Here is a 26241-nt window from a genome sequence, read left to right as displayed (position 1 = left end):
CAACTGGGGCTGTCTTCCGGGCCAGGGTCCTTCATGGAGCTCTCCTCAGGCAGGTACAGTCAGAATTGAGTTCATGTGGTGGGCCACATGGTCGGTGCCAGTAAGAACTGAGTGAATTCCTAGAAGGTGTGGACACACACGCGTGCGCACGCACACACACACACGCACACACACACACACACACCATAAGGACTGAGTGAATTCCTAGAAGATGTGGACACACACGCGTGCGCACACACACACGCACACGCACACACGCACACACACACACCATAAGGACTGAGTGAATTCCTAGAAGATGTGGACACACACACACACACACGCACACACACACGCACGTGCACACACACACGCACACGCGCGCGCACACACACACGCACGCACACACACACAAGGACAGTTCTAGTTCTCTCTTGACTCTTGGCACTGATTGCAAGTGTGTGGCTTTGAAGAATTACTCCTTGTCAGTGGCGTGGTCCCGGTTATGTGTGTCGAGTTGTCTGCTGTTTCCCTTCTTCCTCTTTTCATGTGTTCATGCCCTGCAGTGATTTCCTCTTTCCTCATCTTGCCACATGCTGTCTCCTTTCTTTTTGCCTTTCTCTCTTGCCAGCCGTTTTCTCAATGTGCTGAGAAAAAGCGACTTGTGGAAGGACGTACGCAGGGCACCCTTTCTCCACGGTTCACAACCTGCAGAATAGCCTTTGCTCCCCTTGGAATGCAAACCTATGTGACCAAAAATCTGTGGGAACAAGGGACCTTAGAGAATTCGTTGTGAGATTGTCATCCATTCCGATGGTTTGGAACAGCTTCCGAAGAATAAGGATCAATTCTTTCATGTGGGTTAGAATTTCACGTGGGGCTGACCAGTAGAGACCAGAGTTCTGGGGGAGATTGGCAGGGGTCAACGGGCGATTGAGCCCCAGGGCGCTGACCTGTCCAGTGCTGTACTCTTGTTTGCTGGGAGAGTTTTGATGACTAGTTTCAATTTTTCTTTGTTGTGGTGGTGGGTCTATTCAGGTTTTCTCTTTCTTTTTTGGTTTCAGATTTGGTCATTTCTGTTTCTAGGGATGTGTCCATTTCCTCCAGATGCCTAATTGTTGGCCTTTTGTTGCTCATCATATGTTCTTAGAATTGCTTGTATTTCTGTGATGTTGGTTGTGATTTCATATCTTTCAATCACGACTTTACCAATTTGGGTCTTCTTCTTTCCTTTTTGATACATCTGGCTATGGTTTTATTGATCTTATGAATCCTTCCAAGAATCAGCTCTTCGTTTTCTTGATCTGTTGAACTGTTTTTTGTTGTTGTTGTTGTTGTTTTTTGTTTGTTTGTTTGTTTTTGTTTTTTTGCAGGGGAGTTGGGGTCAACCTACTGATTCATTCTTCCAGCCCATTTTCCTGCTCTTCTCCTGCTGGAGTTCAGCTTTAGTTGCTGTTCTTTCTCTGGCTCCTTTAGGTGGATGGGGAGGTTGTGTATTTCAGAGTTTTCTTGTTCCTTCCGATAGCCTTGCATGGGTCTGCACTTCCCTCTGAGGACTGCCTTTGCTGCACCCCAAGGGTTTGGGAGAGTTGTGTTTTCATTTTCATTGGTCTCCATGAATTTTTCTGTGCTTCGTTCATTTTCGGCTTCATCCATTCGTTCTTTACTAGGATTCTCTTCAACCTCTGACCTTTTTGTGTCCCTTCCGCATTTTCTCTTATGGCTCAGTTCAAATTTCAAAGTACTGTGGTCAGAGAAGATACAGAGGGTAATCACAAACTTCTGGCCATGCAGAGACCTGGTTTGTGACCCAGTAGGGGGCCTATTCTGGAGAATGTTCCAAGTGCACTGGAGAAGAATGTGTCTTCTGTTGCTTTAGGATGGAATGGTCTGACTCTCTCTGTGAAGTCCCTCTTCTCCAGGGTGTCATTCACAGCCCTTGTTTCCTTGTTGATCTTCTGCTTAGATGATCTCTCCATTGCCATGAGTGGGCTCTTCAATCCCCTATGATCATTGGATATTACCAATTCTTTCTTTAATTTTGTTATTCATTGGTTGATCTAATTGGCTGTGCCCAATGTGGGGGGCCTATAGATTTACAAATTTCTCTTTGTCTCTGACATTTGCAAGCTTCAAGGTCCTATGTTGAGGTGTTTGCCTCCTTATTGATTTTGAAGGAGATCTCCATGCCTGGACTTGGATGCCTGTTTCCTTCCCCAGATCAGGGAAGTGCTCAGCTAAAATTGGCTTAAATATCCCTCCTGCTCCCCTCACTCTCTCCTCTTCCTCTCAGATCCCAGTTAGTCTAACATGCTTTTGCTTGATGGTACTCCTTGTCTCTCAAATTCTCCCTTCCTGATCCAGGAGTCTGAGTCTCCAAGGAAGACATGCAAATGGTTAGATTTTAGTTATTTTATTTCTCCAGAAAGGATTCTCTTGTGTCTCCTGTGATTTTCTCAAGCCCAGGTAGTCTCTTTAGAATCATTATTCTGAATTCTAGCTCTGACAGCTAACTTGTATCCATATGGATTAAGTCTCTGGCAGTAAGTACCATGCTCTCATGTAAAAATTGTAACAACAGTAAATGGCAAGCTTGGCTGGCTCGTAGGAAAGAAGTCGGAAAACAAACTAAAGGACTCTGCTCTTGCTGCCAACACCCTCCACAGGTATGCACAGCACACAGGGACCCACCTGGCATGCTTTCCCATGGCGCTGGGCTCTCTCAACAGCCTCAATGTGACAGTGAGCCACTGTGCCTGTGCCCTCAGGGGGAGGTCTAGCCCTGCTGGATGTTCTGCTGCTCATCTCTCACCCCCTGTGTCTGCAGCAAGTATTTCTCATGCCACACATCTTGGCTTTCCAACCCTTCATGGTGCTTTTTGGTCAACAGATGTGCTTGATATCACCACAGTCAAGTCTGGTCAAGTCGTCCTTGAAGTTTATTGATTTTCTATCTTATTTAGGGAAGATGTTGTCCTAGAGGAAGGAGGTGAAGACCATCTCTCACATCATCTTGCAACGTCCTGAGCCTTGCACCTTGCTGTGTAGACACTACCTGTCCTAGTTTCCGAGTATGATGAAAAACATTCATCTCCTCTCCTTATTTCCTGCTCCGAGAGTTTGTGCTCACAGTGACATTTCACCAAAGCGCCCATCTATTTGCATTTTCCTACAGCACCCTCTCTCAGAAATCGATAACCTGTCCCACCTGTATTAAAGAAAGTCTTGATAGATTTGGGGAAATGTTACAAAAATAAAAAAAGCACTTTTGTGGTTTCTTTGCACTATCGTATATTCTTAGCGCACCCTGCTGGCTCAGTCAGTGGAGCGTGAGGCTCTTGATCTGAGGGTCATGTGTTTGAGCCCCATGTTGGGTGTGGAGATGACTCAAAGGAATTAAAAAAATAAATAAATAGAACTTTAAACATAATTGTTGAACTATGCAGTTTGGTTTTTCAGCTTCTTTGTCATGCATTTGGTTGGAAGAAGGCCTTCCTTGGACAATATTCCAATCCCTCCATACTTTCTTCTGTTTGTAGGGATTTTCACATCCTGCTTCAAGGCCCACTTCCTCCCCAGTGTCATAAATGCACTGTCATGTAGCGCCTTCTCAAAGCTCTGGGGCTTTGCATGTCACATGTAGACATACAATCTTCTTGGTACTGAATCTTTGTACAGGGAGACAAAAGCTGCATTATGTTGTTTTGAAAAATGATTGTTTATTATTTAAAAGAAAGAGAACATGCAGGGAGAGGCTGAAGGAAGTGGGGAGAGAGGACTCCAAGGAGACTCCCTGCTGAGCATAGAGGTTTACACAGGGCTCGGTCCCAGGATCCTGAGATCACGACCTGAGCTGAAACCAAGAGTCAGGTGCTTAACAGACTGAGCCACCCAGGCACCCCTGCACTGTGTTTTTCTCTATGGATGCCCAGGGTCTTGGCACCATGCACAGAGAGCATGCCCTATCTGTCTGTACTTGCTCCTTAAACGAGTCTGGTTGAGAACCAGCATTCCATGCATTGATCAGGTTTTCTACGCTTACCAATAAACCACACCGTCACAGCCTCAGTGTCCATCGGCAGACAAAGGCATAAGCAGATGTGGTGTATACACACAATGGGAAGACTGCTCAGCCACTTGTGACAACGTGGATGGAACTTGAGGGTGTCACGCTGAGTGACACCAGCCAGACTTCCACCATGTGATGCCATCTGTATTTGGAATCTAAGCAAGCTGAGCTTCTAGAGAGAGTGCAGAACGGCAGTTACCAGAGGGGCTAGGGTGGGGGGAGGATGGGGAGGACGGGGATAATGGGTGTCAGAGGGGGCACACTCATCTGAAGGTGAGCAGTCCTGCAGATCGGATGCCCAGCATTGTGATGATGGCCAACAGTACTGGACCAGATGCTTCAAGGTTCCCAAGATGAGCTGCAAAGGGAGCAGCTCCTATTCACAGAAGTAGAGTTCATTAGAAATTGGAGGGAATTTTGGAAAAAAAAAAAAATTACTGTCCGCTAGAAACAGATCCCAATTGATCAAGTGTGAACATGCTTAAAACTGACACCATTTCATATCATAACAAGAAAATAGATATTAATATGCCCATTGTCTTGTATATGGAAGGCTTTCCTAACTATACCTCAAAACACACAAGCCATCCAATAAAAGACTGATCAGTTCAAAGTATATAAAAAGGCTCTACACCACAAGAATAATAGTAATAAAGAGTGAAACCCAACACAAAAGGAGGAAGTGGACATGTTATTCGCACGTCCAGGCACCCACTTGCAGGGAACTGTTGCCATCACTGAACAGTGTGCGCTCCGGATCCTTCCTGGCTTGATCCCGTCAAGTCTGGACGGCTCATGTCTGCTTCACCAGTGACTTCGGGGCACTCATGGTCTGCTTCCCCTTCTTCCTTCGGAGAAAGGTTGCTGGGATTCATGTCTTTCCTGTTTTGACGGTGACCTGTGAACTTTGGCAGAGGAGCCCTTGGGGTTGTGCTAGCCGAGAGTTGGAAAAGAAGCGGTGCCCCTGTGTGTTCCCAAGGGTCACAACCGCATGAGGGACCTTGACCTTCAGTTCTTGTCCCAGGCTGAGCTGGTCTGCCTCCTTGATGAGTTGCACTGAGGCTGCTAGCACCCTGAGACACGGTGGCCATCCTGTTGCCACGGAGTCTAGCTTCTTGGACAGATCTGGAGCTGGATGCTGCCAGGGCCCCATAGTCCGGGTGAGTACACCGAGTGCTATCTTTTTGTTCTCGTGTACAAAGAGGTTGCAGGGTCTCTCTATATCCGGTAGGCCCAGAGCCGGAGCCCTTCCCAGGGCAGCCTTTATCTCTGTGAAGGTGGTTTCTCCTTCCTCAGTCCAGAGAGGGGGCTCCCGATCTGGACTTCCTAAGAGATACTACAGAGGTTCTGCTACTGCTGAGAACTCTGGGGTCCAGATGCGGCAGAACCCTGCAGCCCCCCAGGAATTCCCATAGGCCTTTTCTTGTCCAAGGCTGAGGCAAAAAGGTGATGACTTTCTTTCTCTCTCCAGCCCTAATTCTCTCTTCCCTCGGGTAAGGAGGAAACCGAGCTATGGGACCCTGTCCTTGACAGATCTGCACTTCCTTCCATGAGCCCTTGAATCCCGAGCCTGTCAGAAGCTGTAGGAGGGCCTTTGTGCCTTCTGTGCCACCTTCTTGTGTGTCACTGGTAAGGATGAGGTCACCCACATACCGGAGGAGGGTACATCGTGTGGCCTTTCTTGGGAAGCTGGTGAAGTCTGCAGCCAGTGCTTCCCCAAAGACAGTCGGTGCGTCCTTGAACCCTTGAGGGAGGCGCGTCCAGGCTGTTTGCTTCTGACACCCCGTGTCGTGTCTGGTCCGTTCAAAGTAAAGATTGGCTGGTTCTGGGGAGCCAAGCGGAGACAGAAGAAGGCATCCTGGAGGTCCAGGCGAGCAAACAATCTGGCTGATCCTCGGATGTGGTTGAGCAGGGGGTATGGATTTGGGACCACGGGGTGCAGAGACATGGTCACCGTATTGGCCTGCAGGTCCTCAACTGGTCAGTGTCATCCTTCTGGTCTCTTGGCTGGCAAGAGTGGGGTATTCTAGGCTGAGGCACACTTGGCCAGGATGCCGGCGTCTTCCAGTTCGGTCAGGTGTTCTGGGAGGCTGGTCGTAGCTTCTTACGGAAGGGGATATTGCCTTTGTCTTTGGGGTTGTGCTCTTGGTTTCAGTTCGACAGGGATAGGGGCCCGACTCTGGGCGACTCCGGATGGGCTGTCCTCGGCCCACAGTGCAGGGAAGGTGAGTCTGAGTCCCGGCGGGCTCTTCGGTTGGGCCTGAGCACCACATAGCCTCTGTTCTTCGTCTCTGGGTGTGGTGACCACCAGTCCCACAGATCCTGCCTCTTCTCGTCTTGGGTGTAATCGGAGGCTAGTATGCCCAGTGGGTTCAAAATGTATTTGAGGCCTGAGCTAGGGGAGTAGGTCTGGGCCTGGGAGGGGAATGGGGCGATCAGGCCAATAAAGGAACTCGTGTGGGACCTTGCGGTCCCTGAGCCCCCACTGTCGTGTTTGGCAGAAGGTTTGCTGTATTCCTTTCCTCTCAGATGCCCCAAGGATGGTCCCTGTTCTTGTGCTGACTTGCACCACCGGGGAGGAGACAACAGAGTGTTCGGCCCCAGTGTCAACCATAAAAGTCATTGGTCGCCCCCCTACTTTCATTCTGATCGTGGGCTCACAGGGCCGAGGAGGAGGAAGCCCAGCCCCCCTCAGTCTGAATCTCCATGCTCCAGGCCTAAGAGGTCCTTTCCTTGAGGTTCTTGGAGCGCCTGGCCTCTGGAGCCCCTCACCGTGTGGGACACTCGCTTTCCCAGCGCCCCTTTTCCTTACCATAGACACATTGGTCTTTTGCCAGGGGGGTTCTCTGCTGACCCTTTTGCGGTGGTCAGAGGCTTCCTGCCTCTTCGTCATCCTGTTCCCTCAGGGCAGCGGTGAGGAGGCTGACTTTTTGCTTCGTTTTCTTTTTGGCTTTCCTTGTGGCTGTGAACTCCCTCTTCATGTAGTCCTGAGAGCAAACTCTATTTGCCAGGGAAGGGCGTTCTCCAGTTTCTGGAGTTTCTTCCTGATGTCTGGGGGAGCTTGAGCCATGGAGGAGGTGTTTACCATGTGTCGGCCGTCTTGTGCATTGGGGTCAGATGGAGTGTACACATGATAGACTCTGCACGGTCTTTCTTAGTAGTCCACAGGGCGCTCCCCTGGTTGTCGAGTGACGGTGGCTACCTTGGCCATGTTCATGGGTTTCTTTGCTCCTGCTGGGATTCCCCAGAGGAGGGCCTCTTGGTATCGGGGAATGGGTCCTGTCCTTCATCGGTGGGGAGGTCCCGTGTGGGGCACTCCTCGGTGCTGCTGTTCTCGCCCGGGGAAGCAGGGTCAATAACTCCCACCGGTGTGTGCTCCTCTAGGTAGGGCCTTGCTCCTCTCATTCTTCTTCTTGTTGCCTCCGTGTTTAACAGGGTGCAGGGCAACTGCTGGCCATCCTCCCAGGTTGGCCGATGGGTCTGGAGAAAAGCGATTCCATAAGGTCTGTCATAGCTGGTGGCTTTTCGAAGTACGATGGGGAGGTCTATAAAGAACTCCTCAAACGCAACACACATGAAACAGATAATCATGTCACAAAATGGGCAGAAGACATGAACAGACACTTCTCCAATGAAGACATACAAATGGCTATCAGACACATGAAAAATGTTCATCATCACTAGCCATCAGGGAGATTCACATCAAAACCACATGGAGACACCACCTCACACCAGTTCCAATGGACAAAATTAACAAGACAGGAAACAACGTGTGTTGGAGAGGATGTGGAGAAAGGGGAGCCCTCTTACACTGCTGGTGGGAATGCAAGTTGGTGCAGCCACTTTGGAGAACAGTGTGGAGGGGCACCTGGGTGCTTCAGTAGTTAAAGCCTCTGCTGTCGGCTCAGGTCATGATCCCAGGGTCCTGGGATTGAGCCCTGCATCGGGCTTTCTGGTCAGGAGGAAGCTTCCTTCCCTCCTCTGTCTGCCTGCCTCTCTGCCTACTTGTGATCTCTCTGTCTCTGTCAAATAAATAAATAGACTCTTAAAAAATTATATATCTTTATTTATTATAAATAATTAATTATATTAATTATATAATTATAACTGCCCTAATAATTTGGTTTTCCTTCAAAGTTTCTTGCCTTGTAGAATTTGCTTCTAAAATTCATTGCAGTTCTTGCCTGTGTTCCATTGCTTTGGAACATAGCTGCCACAGTGGTCACACACAACCCTCTTGTTCTTTTGCCCCCTGAGGATCATTACTGAGAACGCAGCTCAGCCTTGGCATGCAGAGCCAGGATGCTGACCAGGAACAAGCAAATCGTAACGACTCTGAGAACAGCTCTGCAAAGGCCCTGTGAGAACACAAATTTACCCCCATTCGTGGCAGAGCTTTATTGTTTCTAGTTTCAGGACTAAGTTCCCAACTTGATCAATGACTTACACAACATGTTTTCCTCTGCAGAAGAGAGCACTGCCGTTGAGCTTGGCCCCTCCTTGGCCAACAGTGCGCCTGCTGATTCCGCTGAGCTGCACGCGGCGCGTGTGCTGCCGCTGTGCAAAGGAGCTGAGCGCGGCACTGATGAATCTGCTCTGAAAAAGAGTGTGTCCAGTGCCGTAAAAATTACCCATTAAAAGTCATAATTTCTTTTTTTGTGCGTAAATAACATCACATTTCAGAGCAAAGGAATGTGTTTCCATCAAAGTAGCTCCCGGCAGTGGACCCTCTGACATCGCTCTCTCCTTCGTCTGCACAGTCCTATGGCTAAAGCAGTAACAGTAGATCTGAGGAAAAATGAATATACATCATTCAAGATTATCTAAAAGTCAACAAGAGTTTTGTTGCCTAATTCTCAGAATTAAAGTACAGTTTTATGGCTTCAAATAAACTGAAGATACAGTTACATTTGTTAGAGTCATCGGGTCTGTAAGTGCCGAGGAACTGACGAACACCAAATCCCAAGAAAATTACAAAATCACTCATTAATCAGTCAGTTTAAATAGTCATACGCTGAAATAAGATATTGTTTGAGCGGCACGGGAGGAACAGGGGAAGCACTTCTGGTTTGCTTTGATTTTGAGAAATGTTGTTTCCACTTCACACAAACACCCACCGAAGTTTCTACTTGTAATATTTTTGTCAAAAACAATACTATTTTTCTCATTAACTCTCAACTCATTAACAAGAGTCTCTAGACAAATCTGCTATTGTTTCTGAAGCTTCTTCTGAAAAAATAATCACCCTCAACTACCTTATAAACAAGCCATTTTTATGAGAAAAATAATGCACAAACAAGGAAAGTGTTCTCCGCATCGTTGCTTTGGAGTCAGAAAATCCCTGTGGCAGGTGGCAAAGTGTTCCCTTGTTTGAGCTGGGAGATGCGGGATGGCAGTTGGAAGGACACGATAGCTTCCACGCAACTGTTGAATCTTCTTTGTCCGAATTCCTCCTGATCAAACAGTTATTGTATCACTTTCTCTGACACTAGTTGAGGAAATCGTACTTCCCTTACACTTACCTGTTGGCGTGTGCGGTTTATACATAACTTTCTACAATTTCCTTGATGTTGAGTGAATAATTGCATACTGTAAACATCTTCAAAAAAACTTTGTTCTTCCTCAACAAATGTCCTTTGTTCATGAAAGTACAGGAAAGTACATGAAATGTACACCTGTGTGTTTGCACTTGGGGGGTTCAAACGCACACAGGTAAAATATATACTATGAGGAGAATTGAAGAGCAGAAAGGAAGAGTGCCCCACCAGGATGGGGAGGCTGGCTGGGTCTGGGGGTTTCCAGAGGACCAGTTACGGGTATGTGGTCCCTGAAGCAGGATCAACTCAGAGGGGCTGCCCAGGGATCTCTGCCGACTGGCTGCTACCACAGTAGGGACTGTCTCTCATTGGCTGTGTCTACAGAGTGGGCCATCCCTGGTTGGCTGTGTCTGCAGCACGGACCATCTCCAGTTGACTGATGTGCAGCATTTAGGCTGTCCTTGTCTTGCTTATTTTCACAAGTGTGGTTCCTGGACTGATGGCTTTGGGGTGTGGGCAATTTTCAGAGCCATGCCCACCATGGAATCTTGGTTAATTTTCAGGGCATGTTTATTAATGCAAAGTCATCTTCATTAATGGGGTCAATTGCTCATGACTTTACACTTTAATCAACGGTCTTTACCCATCTCTGTCATGAAGATAAATACTTTTGATTCCCAGTTACTACCTTTTTGGCTCCCAGCCAAACCCAGAGGAGACCATGAAGGTTCATCTAGACCTTAGTTCGTGGAGATATGACCTTTCAGATGTCACCATGTATGGGACTCAGAACAAAGTCCTGCGGCAGAAAAGAGCTCTGTGAATAGTTGTGATTTACTGCAGAAGTCTGAGTACAGGTGCAGGGCTCCTGGCAAAGTTAGTAGTGGGAAGAGGACTAGAACCTGAGATGAGTGCTGTGTTCACAGAGTGTCTGGCAGGCCGGTTGGCTGTGATCCAGACATTGGATTTACAGACCAGCAAGCTATAGCTAAACGCAAAAGCTACCGTGGTTAGTACGCTGAAGAAAATAGATGGAGAAAAGGATAATATTGATGACAAAATATAGAATTTCAAAAAAGATCTGGTGTCTCTAAGATAGAAGGAAACAGACACTTTGGAAGTGAAAATTAGAAGCTTTGGAATGGAACTAACTTCCCATGGGTACAGAAGAAGACAGGACTTGTATGCTGAAGACAGCCAGGAGAAGGCGTCCAAACTGAAGCAGCGAGAAGTCTGGGTGAGAAACGCTGGTTACCGATGGTGACGCTGGATGCAAAGGAAAATCTGGAGAGCCGGGCTCTCAAACCCGACGTGCGTCAGGACAAGCGCAGTAGGGCCGATCACTCTTATGGATGTAGCAGAAATGCTCCCAACGTGAGCAAATCAAATCCACCAGAAAAGATAATACAGAGAAATAAAATTTCAACTCCAGGGATACGAGAGTCCGAGGGTACTAAGGGCCTTTCCCCTTTGAAGTCAGTCAGAGGAAATCACCATACTGACCTGGTCGTGCCATCATCTCAGTAATGCAAAATGGCCTTTGTTCCCTCGAAACTCTGAGTGATCTGGGAGTGGGGTAGATGTTTCGTAGTCAGAGAATGAGGGGCTACACCAGCAGAGAAAGCTCTGACTTATGGAGGGCAGCCACAGAAATTCACTTAGTGCTGTCCTTTGCAACAAACGTGTCCTTGGACACCACATGTAAAAGGCGTTTAAGCAAACGTGGTCCAGGTGGTGGCTCACTGCAGAGTGAGTCAACTTACAAGGAATTTGAGTCACCAATAGGGACAAAAAAATCATTTTGATCAGTATTTAAAGGAAAACAACTTTGATAATAGAAATCAATTTTATCAAATATATAAATAATTAAAATGTTTCCGATATGTTTATCTTACACTTCTATAAAGACTTAAATGTAGTCATGTTCTTATTTTATTTTCTTATTTATTTGAGAGAGAGAGAGAGAGCGCTCGAGTTGAGTGAGGGCAGGGGGGGGAGCAGACTCTGCACTGAGCAGGGAGCCCAATGTGGGATTCAATTCCAGGACCTCGGGATCATGACCTGAGCCAAAGGCAGATGCTTACCTAACTGAGCCACCCAGACACCCCAAGATGTTTTTACTTCTTGACAATTAATACAGTTGCACCAGATATAAGTATCTTTCTCCCCTTTCATGTTAAGAACTCATGAAATTACCAAGGTCCCATTGAAAGTGCCCAGGGCGCAGGCAGTTAGTTCTCTCCCTCACAGTGAGGAGAAGGGGACCAGAAGCCAGAATGGTCTCAGGGGCTCTAAAGAGTGAAGGAAGGTTGGCTTCACTTCCCGACATGCAAGTCCCTAGGCGGTCCCTCCAGGCCCCCAGTGCTGCAGAGGTCAGACAGGAAAGCTGAAATGAGACAACGAGACGTCATTACGTCATGGACCTTTGCTTCTCAACGCCGTCTTCCGATTCCTTGGGGCCACGGCACATGCGTTAGTGTTGGAATCACTCTCTTCATTTAACCGCACAATACGTTCCGTGTCTGAGCCGTCGCGAAATACCACCGAGCGTCCTTCTCACTCAAAGCACCATCCTACGCCGGACCTGACCCAGACTGGACCCACATCCGGAGTCCCAGTCTCTCAACTCAGTGAGACAGGAAAGGCAACAGGAGAGGGACATCGGGAGCTAACCAGGAGCTGCGTGATTTGGGGACTCTAGGCTCCAAGCTGGAAGAACAATCCGGGAATTAGAAGCAGATCCAGCCGCCTTCTCCCTGCCAGCCGCCTTCCTCCATAGCGTCCTTCCCGGATTGTCTCTCGCCACCAGGGATCTCTCCTCATCACTCCATGAGCCCTTCCCACAGTGATGGAGAGTCTACACACAGTGACTGTCCCCCGTGTCACAGCCGGTGGAGCCGAGGAAGCCCATGTGATGTTCACAGAACCCACAGAGGGTAGGGCTGTGTCCTCGGAGCACAGACGTGTCTGCTCCTCTAAGAAAGAAACGGGCGAGATGCTATGTATTAACAGAGTGGGACGGTGACCAGAGCAGACACCATAATAGTTTCCATTTCTTAGTACTAAAATCCAAATACATTGTTTTCTTAACTAATGTTGTGGTTTATATCTTATTCTATTTTATGAAAATCAGTGTTTCTTTGATACCTAAAGACGGTGAGTTTCCTTTAACTTTGTTTGAGGAGGTTCATTTCTCTATAGTGGATATGATTTCTACAGTCTTCTAGCTTAAATCAGCCCAAACCAGATATGGAACTACAGGAAATCATCCTAGAAGGAAGAAGGAAGAGAAGCTAGGAACCCCCCACGTCCTTAGGTGAAGGAGGCTCTGGTCATGGACGCTGGTTGGCAGTCCCTGTGTCAGAGGTGGCCGGAGACCCACCCAGGCATTCTGCAAGAAAGGTGGGTTTTTAGAAATTAGTACATTCAACTCATGAGACACATGTCCTGAGAGAGCTTGTGTTTCATCCCTGTTAACAAGAAAAGTAGTTCAAAATCATATCAATCATTTTGTGTTAGCTACGTTATAAATTTTATAGTCTTTTGTGGACTGGTGTATATAACACTGTAACACCGATTCTCCAGGAAATTATGTCCTGGCCTCCAAACAGTTACTAGTTAATTAAGAGTTCAGCAAAGATTTATTGAGACACTTCTGTGTGCCAGACAGGGTAGGGGTGGAGACAGATGGACAGACCAGCAGGAGTCCCAACGGCCTGGAGTTTAGTTCTCTGGATGCGGGCACAGATAGTAACCCAGGAAACACACAAAGGTTATCATTTCGAATAACAATAAATGCTTTGGTGAGAATAACAAAGCATGTTGTGTGGAAGGCCTGGCAGCAGAGGATGGGACAAATGACAAACAGCACAGAAGACAGTAAATGGAACACTTAGTTATAAAGACCCAAGTACTGTGTTTACAATACCTTTTTATTGAGAAAGATATTCCGGCATCACTGTGCTGGAGGCCGTCTGTCGCTCTCAGGAAAGTACGGCCGCACCTCCTCAGGCCCCGGACACCTGCAGTGCGGGAGGCTGATGGAGCAGGGCAGGCTGACATCCCAGCACAGGGCAAAAGGTGCCCTGTGCACCACTGCTCAGCCCTTGTGGCCAGCGTGCATTCTTTCCCACCCACCAAGGTGGGCATCACCAGTGCCCCCTGGCACTTGTAGTTTCCATGCTGGGCAGACAGTTGCAGCAGAAGTCCCGGACCTCAGAGCCCATCATGTGTAACAGTAAGGACAACACCCACAACCAGCAGGAGACCTCCTGCTCCACCTCGTCCCTCACCTCTTCTGTCAGCATGTCCTGCTTCACCATGTCCTGCATCAGCACCTCCTCCCTCACCTCCATCATCACCTCCTCCATCAGCACCTCCGCCATCAGCCCTCCTCCCTCAGCACCTGCTCCATCAGCACCTCCTCCATCAGCACCTCCTCATCATCACCTCCTCCATCAGCATCTCCTCCATCAGCACCTCCTCCAGCAGCATCTCCTCCAGCAGCATCTCCTCCCTCACCTCCAGCAGCATCTCCTCCAACAGCACCTCCTCCAGCAGCATCTCCTCCAGCAGCAACTCCTCCAGCAGCACATCCTTCAGCAGCACCTCCTCCATCATCATCTCCTCCAGCAGCATCTCCTCCATCAACCCCTCCTAATCAGCACCTCTCCAGCAGCATCTCCTCCATCAGCGTCTCCTCCATCAGCACCTCTTTCAGCAGCATCTCCTCCATAAGCAGAAGTCCTGGACCTCAGAGCCCATCATGTGTAACAGTAAGGACAACACCCACAACCTGCAGGAGACCTCCTGCTCCACCTCGTCCCTCACCTCTTCTGTCAGCATGTCCTGCTTCACCATGTCCTGCATCAGCACCTCCTCCCTCACCTCCATCATCACCTCCTCCATCAGCACCTCCTCCAATGTCACCTCCTCCCTCAGCACCTGCTCCATCAGCACCTCCTCCCTCAGCACCTGCTCCATCAGCATCTCCTCCATCAACACCTCCTCCATCAGCACCTCCTCCCTCAGCACCTGCTCCATCAGCATCTCCTCCATCAGTACCTCCTCCCTCAGCACCTGCTCCATCAGCACCGCCTTCAACAGCATCTCCTCCAGCAGCACCTCCTCCAGCAGCACCTCCTCATCATCAACTCCTCCATCAGCATCTCCTCCATCAGCACCTCCTCCAATGTCACCTCCATCAGCACCTCCTCCATCAGCATCTCCTCCATCAGCACCTCCTCCAGCAGCACCTCCTCCAGCAGCACCTCCTCATCATCAGCTCCTCCATCAGCATCTCCTCCATCATCACCTCCTCCAATGTCACCTCCATCAGCACCTCCTCCATCAGCACCTCCTCCCTCAGCACCTGCTCCATCAGCATCTCCTCCATCAGCACCTTCTCATCATCAACTCCTCCATCAGCATCTTCTCCATCAGCACCTCCTCCCTCAGCACCTGCTCCATCATCACCTCCTCCATCAGCACCTCCTCCATCAGCACCACCTTCAACAGCATCTCCTCCATCAGCATCTCCTCCATCAGCACCTCCACCAGCAGCACCTCCTCCAGCAGCACCTCCTCATCATCAACTCCTCCCTCAGCACCTGCTCAATCAGCACCTCCTCCCTCAGCACCTGCTCCATCAGCACCGCCTTCAACAGCATCTCCTCCATCAGCACCTCCTCCAGCAGCACCTCCTCCAGCAGCACCTCCTCCAGCAGCATCTCCTCTGGCAGCATCTCCTCCCTCACCACCTCCACCTCCTCCCTCACCTCCAGCACCTCTTCCTTTATTACTTCTCAGTGCCACACTGACCTGCAGGAATAGGGCTCCTGTGAATTTAACTGGCTTTGATGCGGGACTGTAGGAAGCCCCTTGTCACAAATTTCTGAATTGAAAAATGCTGTACTTAACCTCTGATGAATGTCTACAAATGGACATGACCTTGCATACACCCCAGTCTAGCTGTGGGATATCGCCTTCATCCCAGAGTTTCCTCGCTCAGATTTTGGGTCAGATTTCTTGTGCCCCACTGGTGTGCTTTGCAGTTCTTCCACTGGGATATTTGTTTTTTTACAGAGTTCGGCGCTACTCAGCAGTGCTGTGTGAACATCCCCCGATGGGGCTTGCTGGCGTTGTCCTGTGGTGTCCCCCAGAGCCAGAACAGCCATGTGAAGGGGACGCACACTGAAGCCGTCAGGGCTGCTGTGAGATGGCTCTTCCAACCGGCCACGCCCACTAATGCTCCAACATCATTCATAAGAGTTCTTCCTTCCCAGCCTTCACAATTCCATGTTTGGATTTATTAATTTTTACAGAAGGATTGCTTACAACATTATGTCTTTGACGTATTTTATCCTAATTAATGTTAATATTAATATCCTAATTAATGTTGATATTTTTTCAGAAACTCATTCACTATTGGTTTTCTTCTCCTGTATGAATTATCTGTTTTCAGTATTTCTCCATTTTTCTTCTATTGATCTCTTTATCTTTTTATATCTTTTTTCATTAGTTTGCAAAAGTTTTTGTAATCCTGATACTAAGTTAAATTACAGTTGTTACAAGTAACTTCTCAAACTAAAACTTAGCCATACTATTTCTATGATGCATTTAAAACTTGAAGTTTCTAAGTAGAAACCATTGTGCTCACAAACAATGACTATTGTCTCCCTTCCTCCTACTTACTATTTTGCCTCATTTCATTGGCTAACACACCAGCACTATCTAAAAAGTTATGACTATTTACTGTTGACTAAAATGGCCACAATATTTCATTATTAAAGGTTGACACAGGGTTTCGGTAGGTATTTCAAAAAACCCCCCTCAGATTCGGGAAGTCCTGTTCCATTACTGTTTGTTTTTATATGTTTTTTTATGATTAATTAATTGAATTTGGATCAAATGCATGCTCTGTCCTTTTGTTTTGATTCCATTGGGGTATTTTTATCTTTAACCCCTTCAGTTTGTTAAGGTAATGAATCCTAGGGTCATTCTTCCTTTGTGTAAGTTCTGTATTCATGGGGTAAATGTTCCTTATGTAAGATGGATCTATGGCTTGTGTACAGGTTTGTAGGTATGATTTGCCAATATTCTATTTAAGATTTATATATGTATAATGATCTTTTTAAAGATTTTATTTTTTTGTCAGAAAGAGAGAGAGAGAAAGAGAGGGAGAGCATAAGCAGGGGGAGAAACTGAGAGAGAAGGAGAAGCAGGCTCCCCACTGAGCAGAGAGCCTGATGCTGGCTTGATTCCAGGACCCCAGGATCATGACCTGAGCTGAAGACAGACACTTCACTGACTAAGCCACCCAGGCGTCCCTGTGTATTATGATTTTTAATAGAAAACCTAATTAAATTCAGCAACATCTTATTTGCTTTTGGGCTCTGTACTCACTTAGGCTGTGGTAAGCTTTCTGGTTAAAGTGGCCTTTTTGGATTTTTTCTTTCTTTCTTTCTTTTTTCTTTTTTTCTTTTTTTCTTTTTTTTTTTTTTTTTTTGCATGAGGGTTTGAAGCTCATATTCCTCTGTTGTCTGTACACAATATTTTGTTTTATTCTTACATTTTAATGTAATATATTATCATGGAAATGCAAACACATACATGGAGGAGAATATAGGAGCGTTTTTAACCCTACATCACAAGTGACCTCCCCAGCATTTTCCAGCCCCTTGCCCAGCTCCCTCTGGAGCCGGTCTTCTGTTACCACATGAATGGATTGTCCATTTCTTGCTATTTGGGTATTTTTATTGTTTCCTGCTTTTCACTGTAACAAATGAGGCTTCAGTGAAATCTTTCTACATGTTCTTTAAACAATTGTGCTCACGTTGCTATGGCATCTTTTGCACATAGCTCGAAATAGTTTCATGTTTTCTAAAAGACAGACACATGTTTTTAAAACATACCAACGGCATAGTGTCAAACTTGAAATGAGCCAACAGTGACCTCTTAAAATCATCCGATCTCCATCCAGTCACTTTTTACAATTCTGTAGTTGTTCAAATGCATTTAAAGTACATTTTTAAACACCTGGTGTATTTGATAGAGAATGTAAACAAATTCCACAAATTATTATTGGCGAATGTGTCTCTTGAGAGTCTTCTAGTCTAGATACGTTCTTCCTTCATTTCTTTTTTCCCTTATAGTGTGTTTGTTCAAGAAACTCACCATTTGTTTTGTAGAAGTCCTACGAACGGGCATAGACTGCATTCCTGATGTTTGTATTTTTAAGTGTTTTCATCTGTTCTCGTAAATTGACAGGTTAAGATGCTTGGCCAAGTCCACACCGCATGTTTTTGTCGGTAGGTACACTGCCATCGGGAAACTCACAGGACCTCGTGCACCCTCCGTCTCTCTTCCCGCGAACCAGGGTTGATCATCACACCGAGGTCCAGTGAGTCATGATGGGGAGGACATTTGCAATGTTTTAGTATCACCGTGCTTTCTTCCTTATTAGCTAGAATACATCTATAAGGACAACCGCCCTTTATCAGTTATCTGGTTGCTGGGAGGCATAGTTTCTGTACGAAAGGCGGTACAAGTGCCTTATTCTTTCCCTGTCCATCCGTTTCCAGCGTTGCGGGTCGTTTCTCTCGCATTTCTCAAGAGCAGTTGTGGATTCCTTTGATTGTATTTGTTGAGAATCATTAATAATTCATGAGCTTCATACAGTGGACGTGTTCCATTCCCTCGATGTCGTTGTCACTCTTGATGCCGAAATCCTCCCGCTCTTTCTCAGGGGAAGCCACTTCTGTTGTGTGTTATGCTCTTTTCAAGAAACTTCTAATAAGTGAGAACAACTTAAGGAACGGTGTAGAGGTCGTGAGTTTCCAGCTTGATGAGCTTTACACACCAAAGAGGTTCTAGGACCAGCGGTGAGATGCAGGGCGAGCACCCCTCCCTGCTCCCGTCTCCCTACAAATGCCTGAATGAGGGTCCCAGGAGGGCAACAGAGGTCACCTCTTCCCACGTTTAGATAAATGGGATCACGCACACAAGCTCCCTGCCTGACTCCTGTCAACACTGTCTGTGCTGTCCTCCCACATGATTGTCACAGGTCCTAGGACAAGTTCTTGTCCCTCCACTCGACCCACCCTGAGAAGGAGCGCAGCCGGTCCATCTCACACTTCATGGGGCTCAGTGTCGCCCCCCTCTGGTCACCGGCAGTGCTGAAGCACTCAGGGACACACCCTCAGTCTTCGTGGCCGTTCTTCCGGTAAAACGCACAGCATCCATCTCACCCGCTTCCTTCCCCAGGAGTTGGACCAACGTTTCTTCAAGGAGCAGAGATCCTTGCAGTAGGAAGTCGTAGCTAGAGTTTTTGTTTTCACTGTATTGCTTTAGAGACGGCGAGAGCGAGAGTGGGGGGCAGGGAGGGGCATGGGGGAGAATCCCCAGCAGACTCTGCTCTGAGCACGGAGCCAACGTGGGGCTCGATCCCAGGGCCCTGAGACCAGGACCCAAGAGGCAGAGGCTTGACCGACTGACCACCCAGGCGCCCCTTTGCGATCATTTTTATTTTTTGACTAAAATGTAAAAACAATTTCACCCAACTAAATAATTTGTAAGAATGAACAAATAGCAAAATAAATAGCTTTAACTTCAGCTTCACTCTACATCACAGCTCGAGTATGTGAATGACAAGAATGTCGGCAACAGGAGGACAAAGAGGGCCGCAGTCCTGAACAGCTCCTACGTGGGTTTCAGACTCAGGGACAAGCTCCCAATGATAGAACCTCTACAATTTTTCTAAGACACATGGTTGTACTTCTAATAAAAAATTAAGCATGATCCTCATCTCACAACTTATACCATAATAAATTCTTTCTAGATCAAAGATTTGAGGGTAAAAACCAAGCACTCACAAGCCCCAGAAGAAGCTGGAAGGTTCTCGTGTGCTGTCAGGTGGGAAACGCCTCTCAGCATGCCTGAGAGGGGAGAAGTAAACATTCATAATTTGATGAGTATCTTCATGTGTCATGCCTCAAGGAAAAGGGACAAACCAGGAAATATACAATTCAATAATAAAAAGACCAATAATACAATGAAAAATGACCAAAATATATGCAGAATCAATTCATTAAAAATCAAAATGCCAGCAACCTGGAGAACATGTGACTCCATGACCCACAGGAAAGCCATCGCTGAAATCATGACCTAGAACCTCTCTTCCTCGTTTGTGAATTTTTGGGTTCGACAGAATGCAGGGAAGCACGCCCTGTCTCATTTATTCTTGGTGGAATTGCAAACTTGCTTGGTTTCAAGACAGGGAGTTGAGAAATAGACACTAAGAATAAACACCGCATACCTTTTATATAACAAAGTTTTGTATAATAAACACCTCCTACCCTTTAGACTAGAAGAGTCAGAGCCACTGACACTGGCAGGGAGAGAAGAAATTCGCTCCTAACCATGGGGCCTGCTTGTCTTAGGAGCCCTAGGAAGGACTCGTCTGTTTGCCCCCACCTTCTCTGTCCGTGGATTCAGACCTGGTGGAGGGCGCATGTAGAAGTGGCATAGCTTGGGTCTTTTCTCATGGCACAGTCTTGTGAGACGTCAGCTCAGCCAGTATGAGATATCCTGTGTCGTTAAGGTCGTGGGACGCCTGCTCAGGACACGTACTTGCGAAAAGCCTCGTCTGCAAAGGCTGCCAGGTGGGCCTTCCCTTAGGAGCTGAGGGATTTGCCTAAAGAGCTGGTTTTTTTTTCTTTTCTCTTTTGTTCTTTTCTTCTCTTCTCTTCTCTTTTTAAGATTTTATTTACTTATTTGACAGAGGGAGAGAGAGCACAAGCCGGGAAGGGGCAGAGGGAAAAAGAGAAGCAGACCCCCCTGCCCCCCCTCCCCCCGCTGAGCAGGGAGCCTGACTCAGGGCTCGATCCTGGGACCCCCGGATCATGATCTGAGCCCAAGGCGGACGCTCCACCGACGGGGTCCCCCAGGCGCCCCCGAGCAATCCACCAAGCCGAGGTTTTCCATGTTTCCATGGAGGCCAACTAACCGTGGGCGTTACCTGGCAGCTCCGCGCGTCAGTGCCAGGACCGGGGACCCGGCAGTGTTCCTCAGGTCCTCTGCGGCTACCGCCTGCCCTTTTGCTGTCCCGTGGGCTCAGGCTGGGGTCATGCGTGCCAGAATGCGGTGCCCAGCATCTCCTCAGACCTGGGGCAGCCAGGCTCTCCACTTTCTGGGTCCCTCCATCCTTCTCTGGCGACCAGGGACCTCTGCGGCCAGGCAGGGAGCACGGACGTCCCCGCCTGCACGTCTCCAGCGCTCTGAGCAATTCACACCTCGGCCAGCGTGAGTCAGCAGCCGGAGATCCGAACCACCACGGACGTCTACACGCTCGTCCATGCTGGGCGTGCGTGCGAAATCACTCAAGTGCTTCCTGTTTCAAGGAGGAAGAGAAATACTCTCAAAGGGAAGCCCTTCTTGAATGAAGGTCATTAAGATGGTTAAGTCCATTAAAAATGAATGTGTGTTACTTGAAATGCCATCAGTGGTCTTTGTCCAGCTTGAAAACAGAAGGACAATTTCTACTGAATTTCTCCACAGATGTATCTGTTGTGTTTATCATTGAATTAGTCAAAAACAGGTAAGTCAGGCCAATATGTGCCGTATAGTTATGAAAACACACATACGTGGGACATTAATCTGCTTGCTGTTTAATTTTAAGTATAAAAAGTTATAATTATTCTTGATTGAAAAATAGTTATGATTCACTTTTGAATTTGACTATATATGTATCTGTATCTATATCTATCTATATACATATCTATATATGGTCAAAATTAGTATCCAACATCTGCTTTTCTTTTATCAAATCCTCAAAAGTCATCCTCACTTTTTAAAATTTGTTAATGGTGTTGAAATTACTAAAGTGGCAAAAGAATCCTTCAGGAAACAAATAACAAAGACACCTGTTAACTTAAACCTACACATGCTGCAAAGTGAACACAGTGACCTGTGTTTTCAGATGGGGAGGGACAGAGTGGACAGCTCCCATGATGGACAGATTTGCAACGCGTCCTAGTGTCATGTAATTGAAGAGCCTTAGATGTCTGACCTTTCCATTACTAGCCCAGGAAGTGAAGAGTCAGAAAAAATGAAGAAAGAAGTTGAAGGAAGTAACCGTCTGCAGGGCGAGCCAGGTGCTGACCTTGGACTGGAGACCCTGACGCGCAGCACAGTCTGACGGAGCTGAAGCTTCTTCCCGCACTGACCTCACCAGAGACGGGACATCAGAGCAGGGCTGGGAAAGCATTCGCACGTGTGTCCCGGGATGCGCGTCCGGACAGCTGTCCCCCTGGGGTCACGCCTGGTGTGCCCCCACCTCTGGTGTCCTCTCTTCTGTGTGCATGTCTGGTTCTTGAAGTAGTTTCCCTCCTCGTCCCCGCCTGTGCCCGTGGTCTGCTTTCTGTGGCACATCTCGCCCTGCATCCGACCGCTCCCGAGGGCTTACGGCCCCTCTAACTTTCTAGCTGCAGAGTCTCCGCTTGGGGTTTTCTATTCTGACAGCACTCTGCTTTTTGACCCATTTTCTTTTTTCTTTTTCTTTCTTTATTTTTTATTATGTTACGTTAGTCACCATACCATACTTTGTCAGTTTTTGATGTCGTGTTCCACGATTCATTAGTTGCATGTAACACCCATGTGTCCTCTTAACGCCCATCGCCTGGTTACCGCATCCCCTCAACCCCTCTGGATCCCCACAGAACCTGCAGCAATGATTCCAGAAGGTTCTCCAGAACCTTCCCAAACCCTCTGTGACTCTCCAGAACCCTCCGTAACTCTCCTGAACACTCCAAATCCCTCTGGAACTCTCTGGAACTGTCCAGAACCCACCAGATCCCTCCGGAAGGCTCCAGAATGCTCTAGAACCTTCCAGAAGTCCCTTCCCAGAATCCTCCAGCACACATTCCAGAACTCTCCAGAGACCCCCCAGGACCCCCCAGAATCCTCCAGAACTCTTCGGAGCTCTTCAGGAGCCTCTGGAATGCTGGCATCTCTTCTGTGCTCCCTTTCCTTTCAATAACTCTAAAGAGTGAAGCAACATTCCTGGTTTTGCCTCTTTTCTTTGAATCCCGAGTAATTACAAACAAGGATTTATTTCAGGACCTAAAACCCTTTGTTTAACCCACCCTGACTCCACTCCCCATGGCCCTGGACCTATGGCTTTCACTGGACGTGTGTATACTCACTTTTAATGCATATGTATAAACTCATAGGTAGTTTATGTCATTAAAGATGGTTTCGAACATCAAACGCATGGGGTAATTCTGTGTTTTGGGTGACTTGCTTATTCACTCCTTACTTTTGTGATTGCTGTTTGTCCGTGTTGATGAATGTGTGTGTCATTCTGTCCTTTTCACAGCCGGACATGCCCCATCACGTTTTACTTACAGTCGGTTCAGAGCCTGGTCGGGGTGAAGACCGGAAGTCCTTACGGGGCATCAGCACTCGCAGAGGTGAGGATGGGAGAGGACCTGGGCAGGCTCTGAGTGGGACACAGGACCCAGGGGGCTGTGAGTGGGGCGCAGGGCAGGGGCGAGGCGTGCAGAGAGAGGGCTTGAAAGCAGACCATCCTGGTGGTTGCCCAATCATCTGCTGTGTAAGAGGCTGGAAATATCCCAGGAAAATACACGAACATTGTCTTCAAATCACAGAAGTCTTACTGGCCACGCCACGAGTTTGGTTTCACTCCAGCGGGAAAAAGTGTGTCCTTCGGAGAAGTGTGGTAACTCTCGGAGCTGTTCCTTGGGGGTTCCTGCCAGGCCCCACCGGAGAGGCCGGCTCGTGGGCGTGAGCAGGAAGGGCTGGTACGTGAGCTTCAAGGATGACGGGAGGGACTAGGCCGCTTGGAGACCCGGCAGAGCAGGTATAAGAGGACCTGGCAGGTGTGGGCTACAAGGCGACGGTCCCCCGGACCCACGGGGTGGGGGGGGTCCCTGAGGTAGCCCTTCTGCCCGCTCCTCGGTCCGTCCCTTCCAGGACGGCCGTGAGTTTAGAATCCGATGATCCAAGTGCAGTTTGCAGTACGGCCGGTGTGTGCAGACACCCCCCGACAACCGCCCCGAGGCCTCGAGTCGGCGCCCCAGCAGATGCTGGCTCTGGATGTCCACCACGCTGTTTGCCACGAGGCTCGTTTTTGTCCCCTGCTGCCTGGCCCTGCGCTTGGGTGAGATTTCTTTGGACTGGATTTGAATTCCGTCGGTAAACCCCAGCACTTCATCCACACTCTTTCCTCTGGGGAGGCTGGGGCTGGTGTTACTGACTTAAGAAATGAATTCTTGCCTGTCAGACTGGATGCTGTGATTTTTAAATCTTCATTTAGAGTGTGGAAAAGTGAACTCCAGATCGTGATACAGTGTAATTCGTATCAGTGGGTCCCGGCCTTCAGGCTTTGCCGCATGGAAATAAAGCACATCGGCCGTCTCTGCTGGGCTTACGGGACGAGGGAAGTAAGAAGTTCTGACAGGAATTTGAGAGCTGGTCTGGTTATGAGCATGGGGCATGCATTTGCCAACGGTCAGAAATGTGCATAGCTCGTGCGTTTATAATAATAAGACTCATTGTAACTCCATGGATTTTAATGTGCTTGAGGCAGTAGGTGGGCACCGCAAGCCGCCTGCCCACGCGTGAGCCCGTGGGAGTGTGAGGACGCCACAGGCAGGCATTCTGGGGACGGTGTGCCCGGAGCGAGCGCCTCAGTCCCTGCTCGAAGGGGCTGGTGGGTGTAGGAAGAGTGCAGGTCTGGGAGCCCGAGGTAGCGGGGAAAGTGCTCTCCCTGGGAGACCCCTGAGCCGTCTGGACACTCCCTGCGCGTCATGTTCCCCGGCATAAACTATGTCTTCTTACGTGTCCTTGGAAAGAGATACAATTAAACTCATGTCCCAGGACTGATAATTAATTGACCTAATACCCTGAAACTCTGCATGGACACATTTCACATTGTATCGACGGACAGATGCACCGGAAATGCCCACAAGATTGTGACGCGTTTGGACCCACGTCATCAGCCACCCGACAGGCGCTCACAGAGGCCAGGGCTGGAATGAATGAATAGGCCGTCCAATCCCAGGAGAATACAATGTGAGCTTCTGGAAAACAATCTTGTAAACTTCTACTGGATTCTGTTTCATTGCCTTTGTTACAGAAACGCTTAAGCGATGAGAAGTGCCAGACGTTACCGTGTAGGAGGCCATCTGCTGCCTGCTGGGACGCCCTCGGGGGACACACGGGCACTCTTGAGGCCAACCTCTATGTTCTCTGGATGCTGAGACGCTGCCCCGAAGGACTGCCGTGGTGGGTCATTACCACCCATATTTCTCACAGAGAATTTACTCACCCTTCACCTCACGGTCACGAGATAATGAAACAGGTTTTAGGAAATGACTGATAGCACGAGTTTCTTCGCTCATCGTCTACACTGTGTACTGACGCCGTTGTCCACACAGAGATGGGCTCTTCTACACAAGTTGTTATCTCACAAATTGTGGTTAGTGTCCCTGGAAAGTGTCGTATTTCCTGGAATAAAGAAAGTGCCCCATTTGCCGTTGTCACTTGGAGGAGTCGGGAAACTTGAGCCTCTATTACCTGTAGCCGTAACAGGATCATGAAATCTTAATGCAGTAGTTATATTGTTCTTATTTTGTTTCTGAAATTCATATTGACAATAAAATAGAGGCAAGAGATTTTACTCTTTTCCTTAAAGCTTAACAAGCAGAGGAGCCCCATGGATTATAACCAAAGAGAAAAAAGGAGGATTTCACCTTTTAGGAGAAGAAACATGAGCTGACTACCCGGGGTGGCATTATCACCCTTTCAGGAGCCGAGCCCCCATCCAAGCAGAGCGGCTACCGGCCGCCCCACCAGGCCCCCGTCCACACAGAGTGTCTCACCAGCTGCCCCGCCAGCCCGGGACATGCTTCCACAAAGGCCGGGCCACCTTCCTGGGGGTGGACAACAGGGCTTGGTGGGACGGGGCTTGCGGGCACACGCAGTGTTGGATGTGTTCTGGCCTGTCCACAGGTTGACCTGGAAGAGGTCTGTGTGAGTGAGCACGGCTCTGCTGTGGTCAGAGCACCCCCAGGTCTGGGGGTCCACAGTGGGCGAGATGCTGGCCGTGTGTCCAGAAGCCCGGGCGGTGGTCAGTGCAGCCTCGAGAGGACTCAGGCCAGACCCTCTGGAGCTAGCGGCTGTGGGGCCCAGGAGCATGGCCTGTGCTGGATGTGACCACTTTCTCCAGGTCAGGACTGTGGGCAGCGATCAGTGTGGTGTGGAGAGCAGCTGAGGGCCCGGCCCCAAGCCGTCCGGAGACAGGAGGGCCAGGACCCAGGGCCCTCACCCTGTTGTTCCCCTGTCCCCCGGGACAGCCCCCTGTGCCACCTGGGGTCGGCACTGGGGATGTCACTGTTCCCACTCAGAAGAGCCCAAAGTCAGGTGGGTCCAGGCGGGGTGGAGGTCCTCGCGGGGGCTGACACGGAAGCTGACACCGGGCCCCCTGACCAGGAGCGGGGCCGCCCAACTCCCCAGAAGCAGGGTGGTGGCTTGGCAGTAGGACACCATGGCCTACAGCAGCCTGTTGGGAGTGGCATCCCCAGCGGCCGGCCCACAGGTTGGCGAGACTGGTGTGTGCGACAGGCTGCTTCCAGG

At 48.7% G+C, this 26241-nt stretch overlaps 1 protein-coding gene across 1 annotated transcript; it reads left to right on the top strand.

The window, feature by feature from the left end:
* The first annotated feature begins 14350 nt into the window (after nucleotides 1-14350).
* Nucleotides 14351-25821, top strand: LOC111154149 (uncharacterized serine-rich protein C215.13-like). Its single transcript, XM_022513564.1, has 4 exons — nucleotides 14351-14680; nucleotides 14722-14868; nucleotides 14954-15190; nucleotides 25618-25821. The coding sequence occupies exons 1-4, from the start codon at nucleotides 14351-14353 to the stop codon at nucleotides 25819-25821; spliced, it is 918 nt and encodes a 305-aa protein (XP_022369272.1).
* The last annotated feature ends 420 nt before the right edge of the window (nucleotides 25822-26241 follow it).

This window comes from Enhydra lutris, unplaced genomic scaffold, assembly GCF_002288905.1.
Source record: "Enhydra lutris kenyoni isolate GAN:26980312 unplaced genomic scaffold, ASM228890v2 scaffoldscaffold35, whole genome shotgun sequence".
Classification (NCBI taxonomy): Eukaryota; Metazoa; Chordata; class Mammalia; order Carnivora; family Mustelidae; genus Enhydra; species Enhydra lutris.
Note: the sequence above shows the minus strand (reverse complement) of the source record. Positions and strands in the feature narration are given on the sequence as shown.

Excerpts from the sequence above, each read along its gene's own strand:
- LOC111154149 (XM_022513564.1), top strand. The coding sequence starts at position 14,351 with ATGTGTAACAGTAAGGACAACACCCACAACCTGCAGGAGACCTCCTGC. Across the intron at positions 14,681-14,721 it reads GCACCTGCTCCATCAGCACC|CACCTCCTCATCATCAACTC; the intron begins GCCTTCAACAGC and ends CTCCTCCAGCAG. Across the intron at positions 14,869-14,953 it reads GCAGCACCTCCTCATCATCA|CACCTGCTCCATCAGCATCT; the intron begins GCTCCTCCATCA and ends CTCCTCCCTCAG.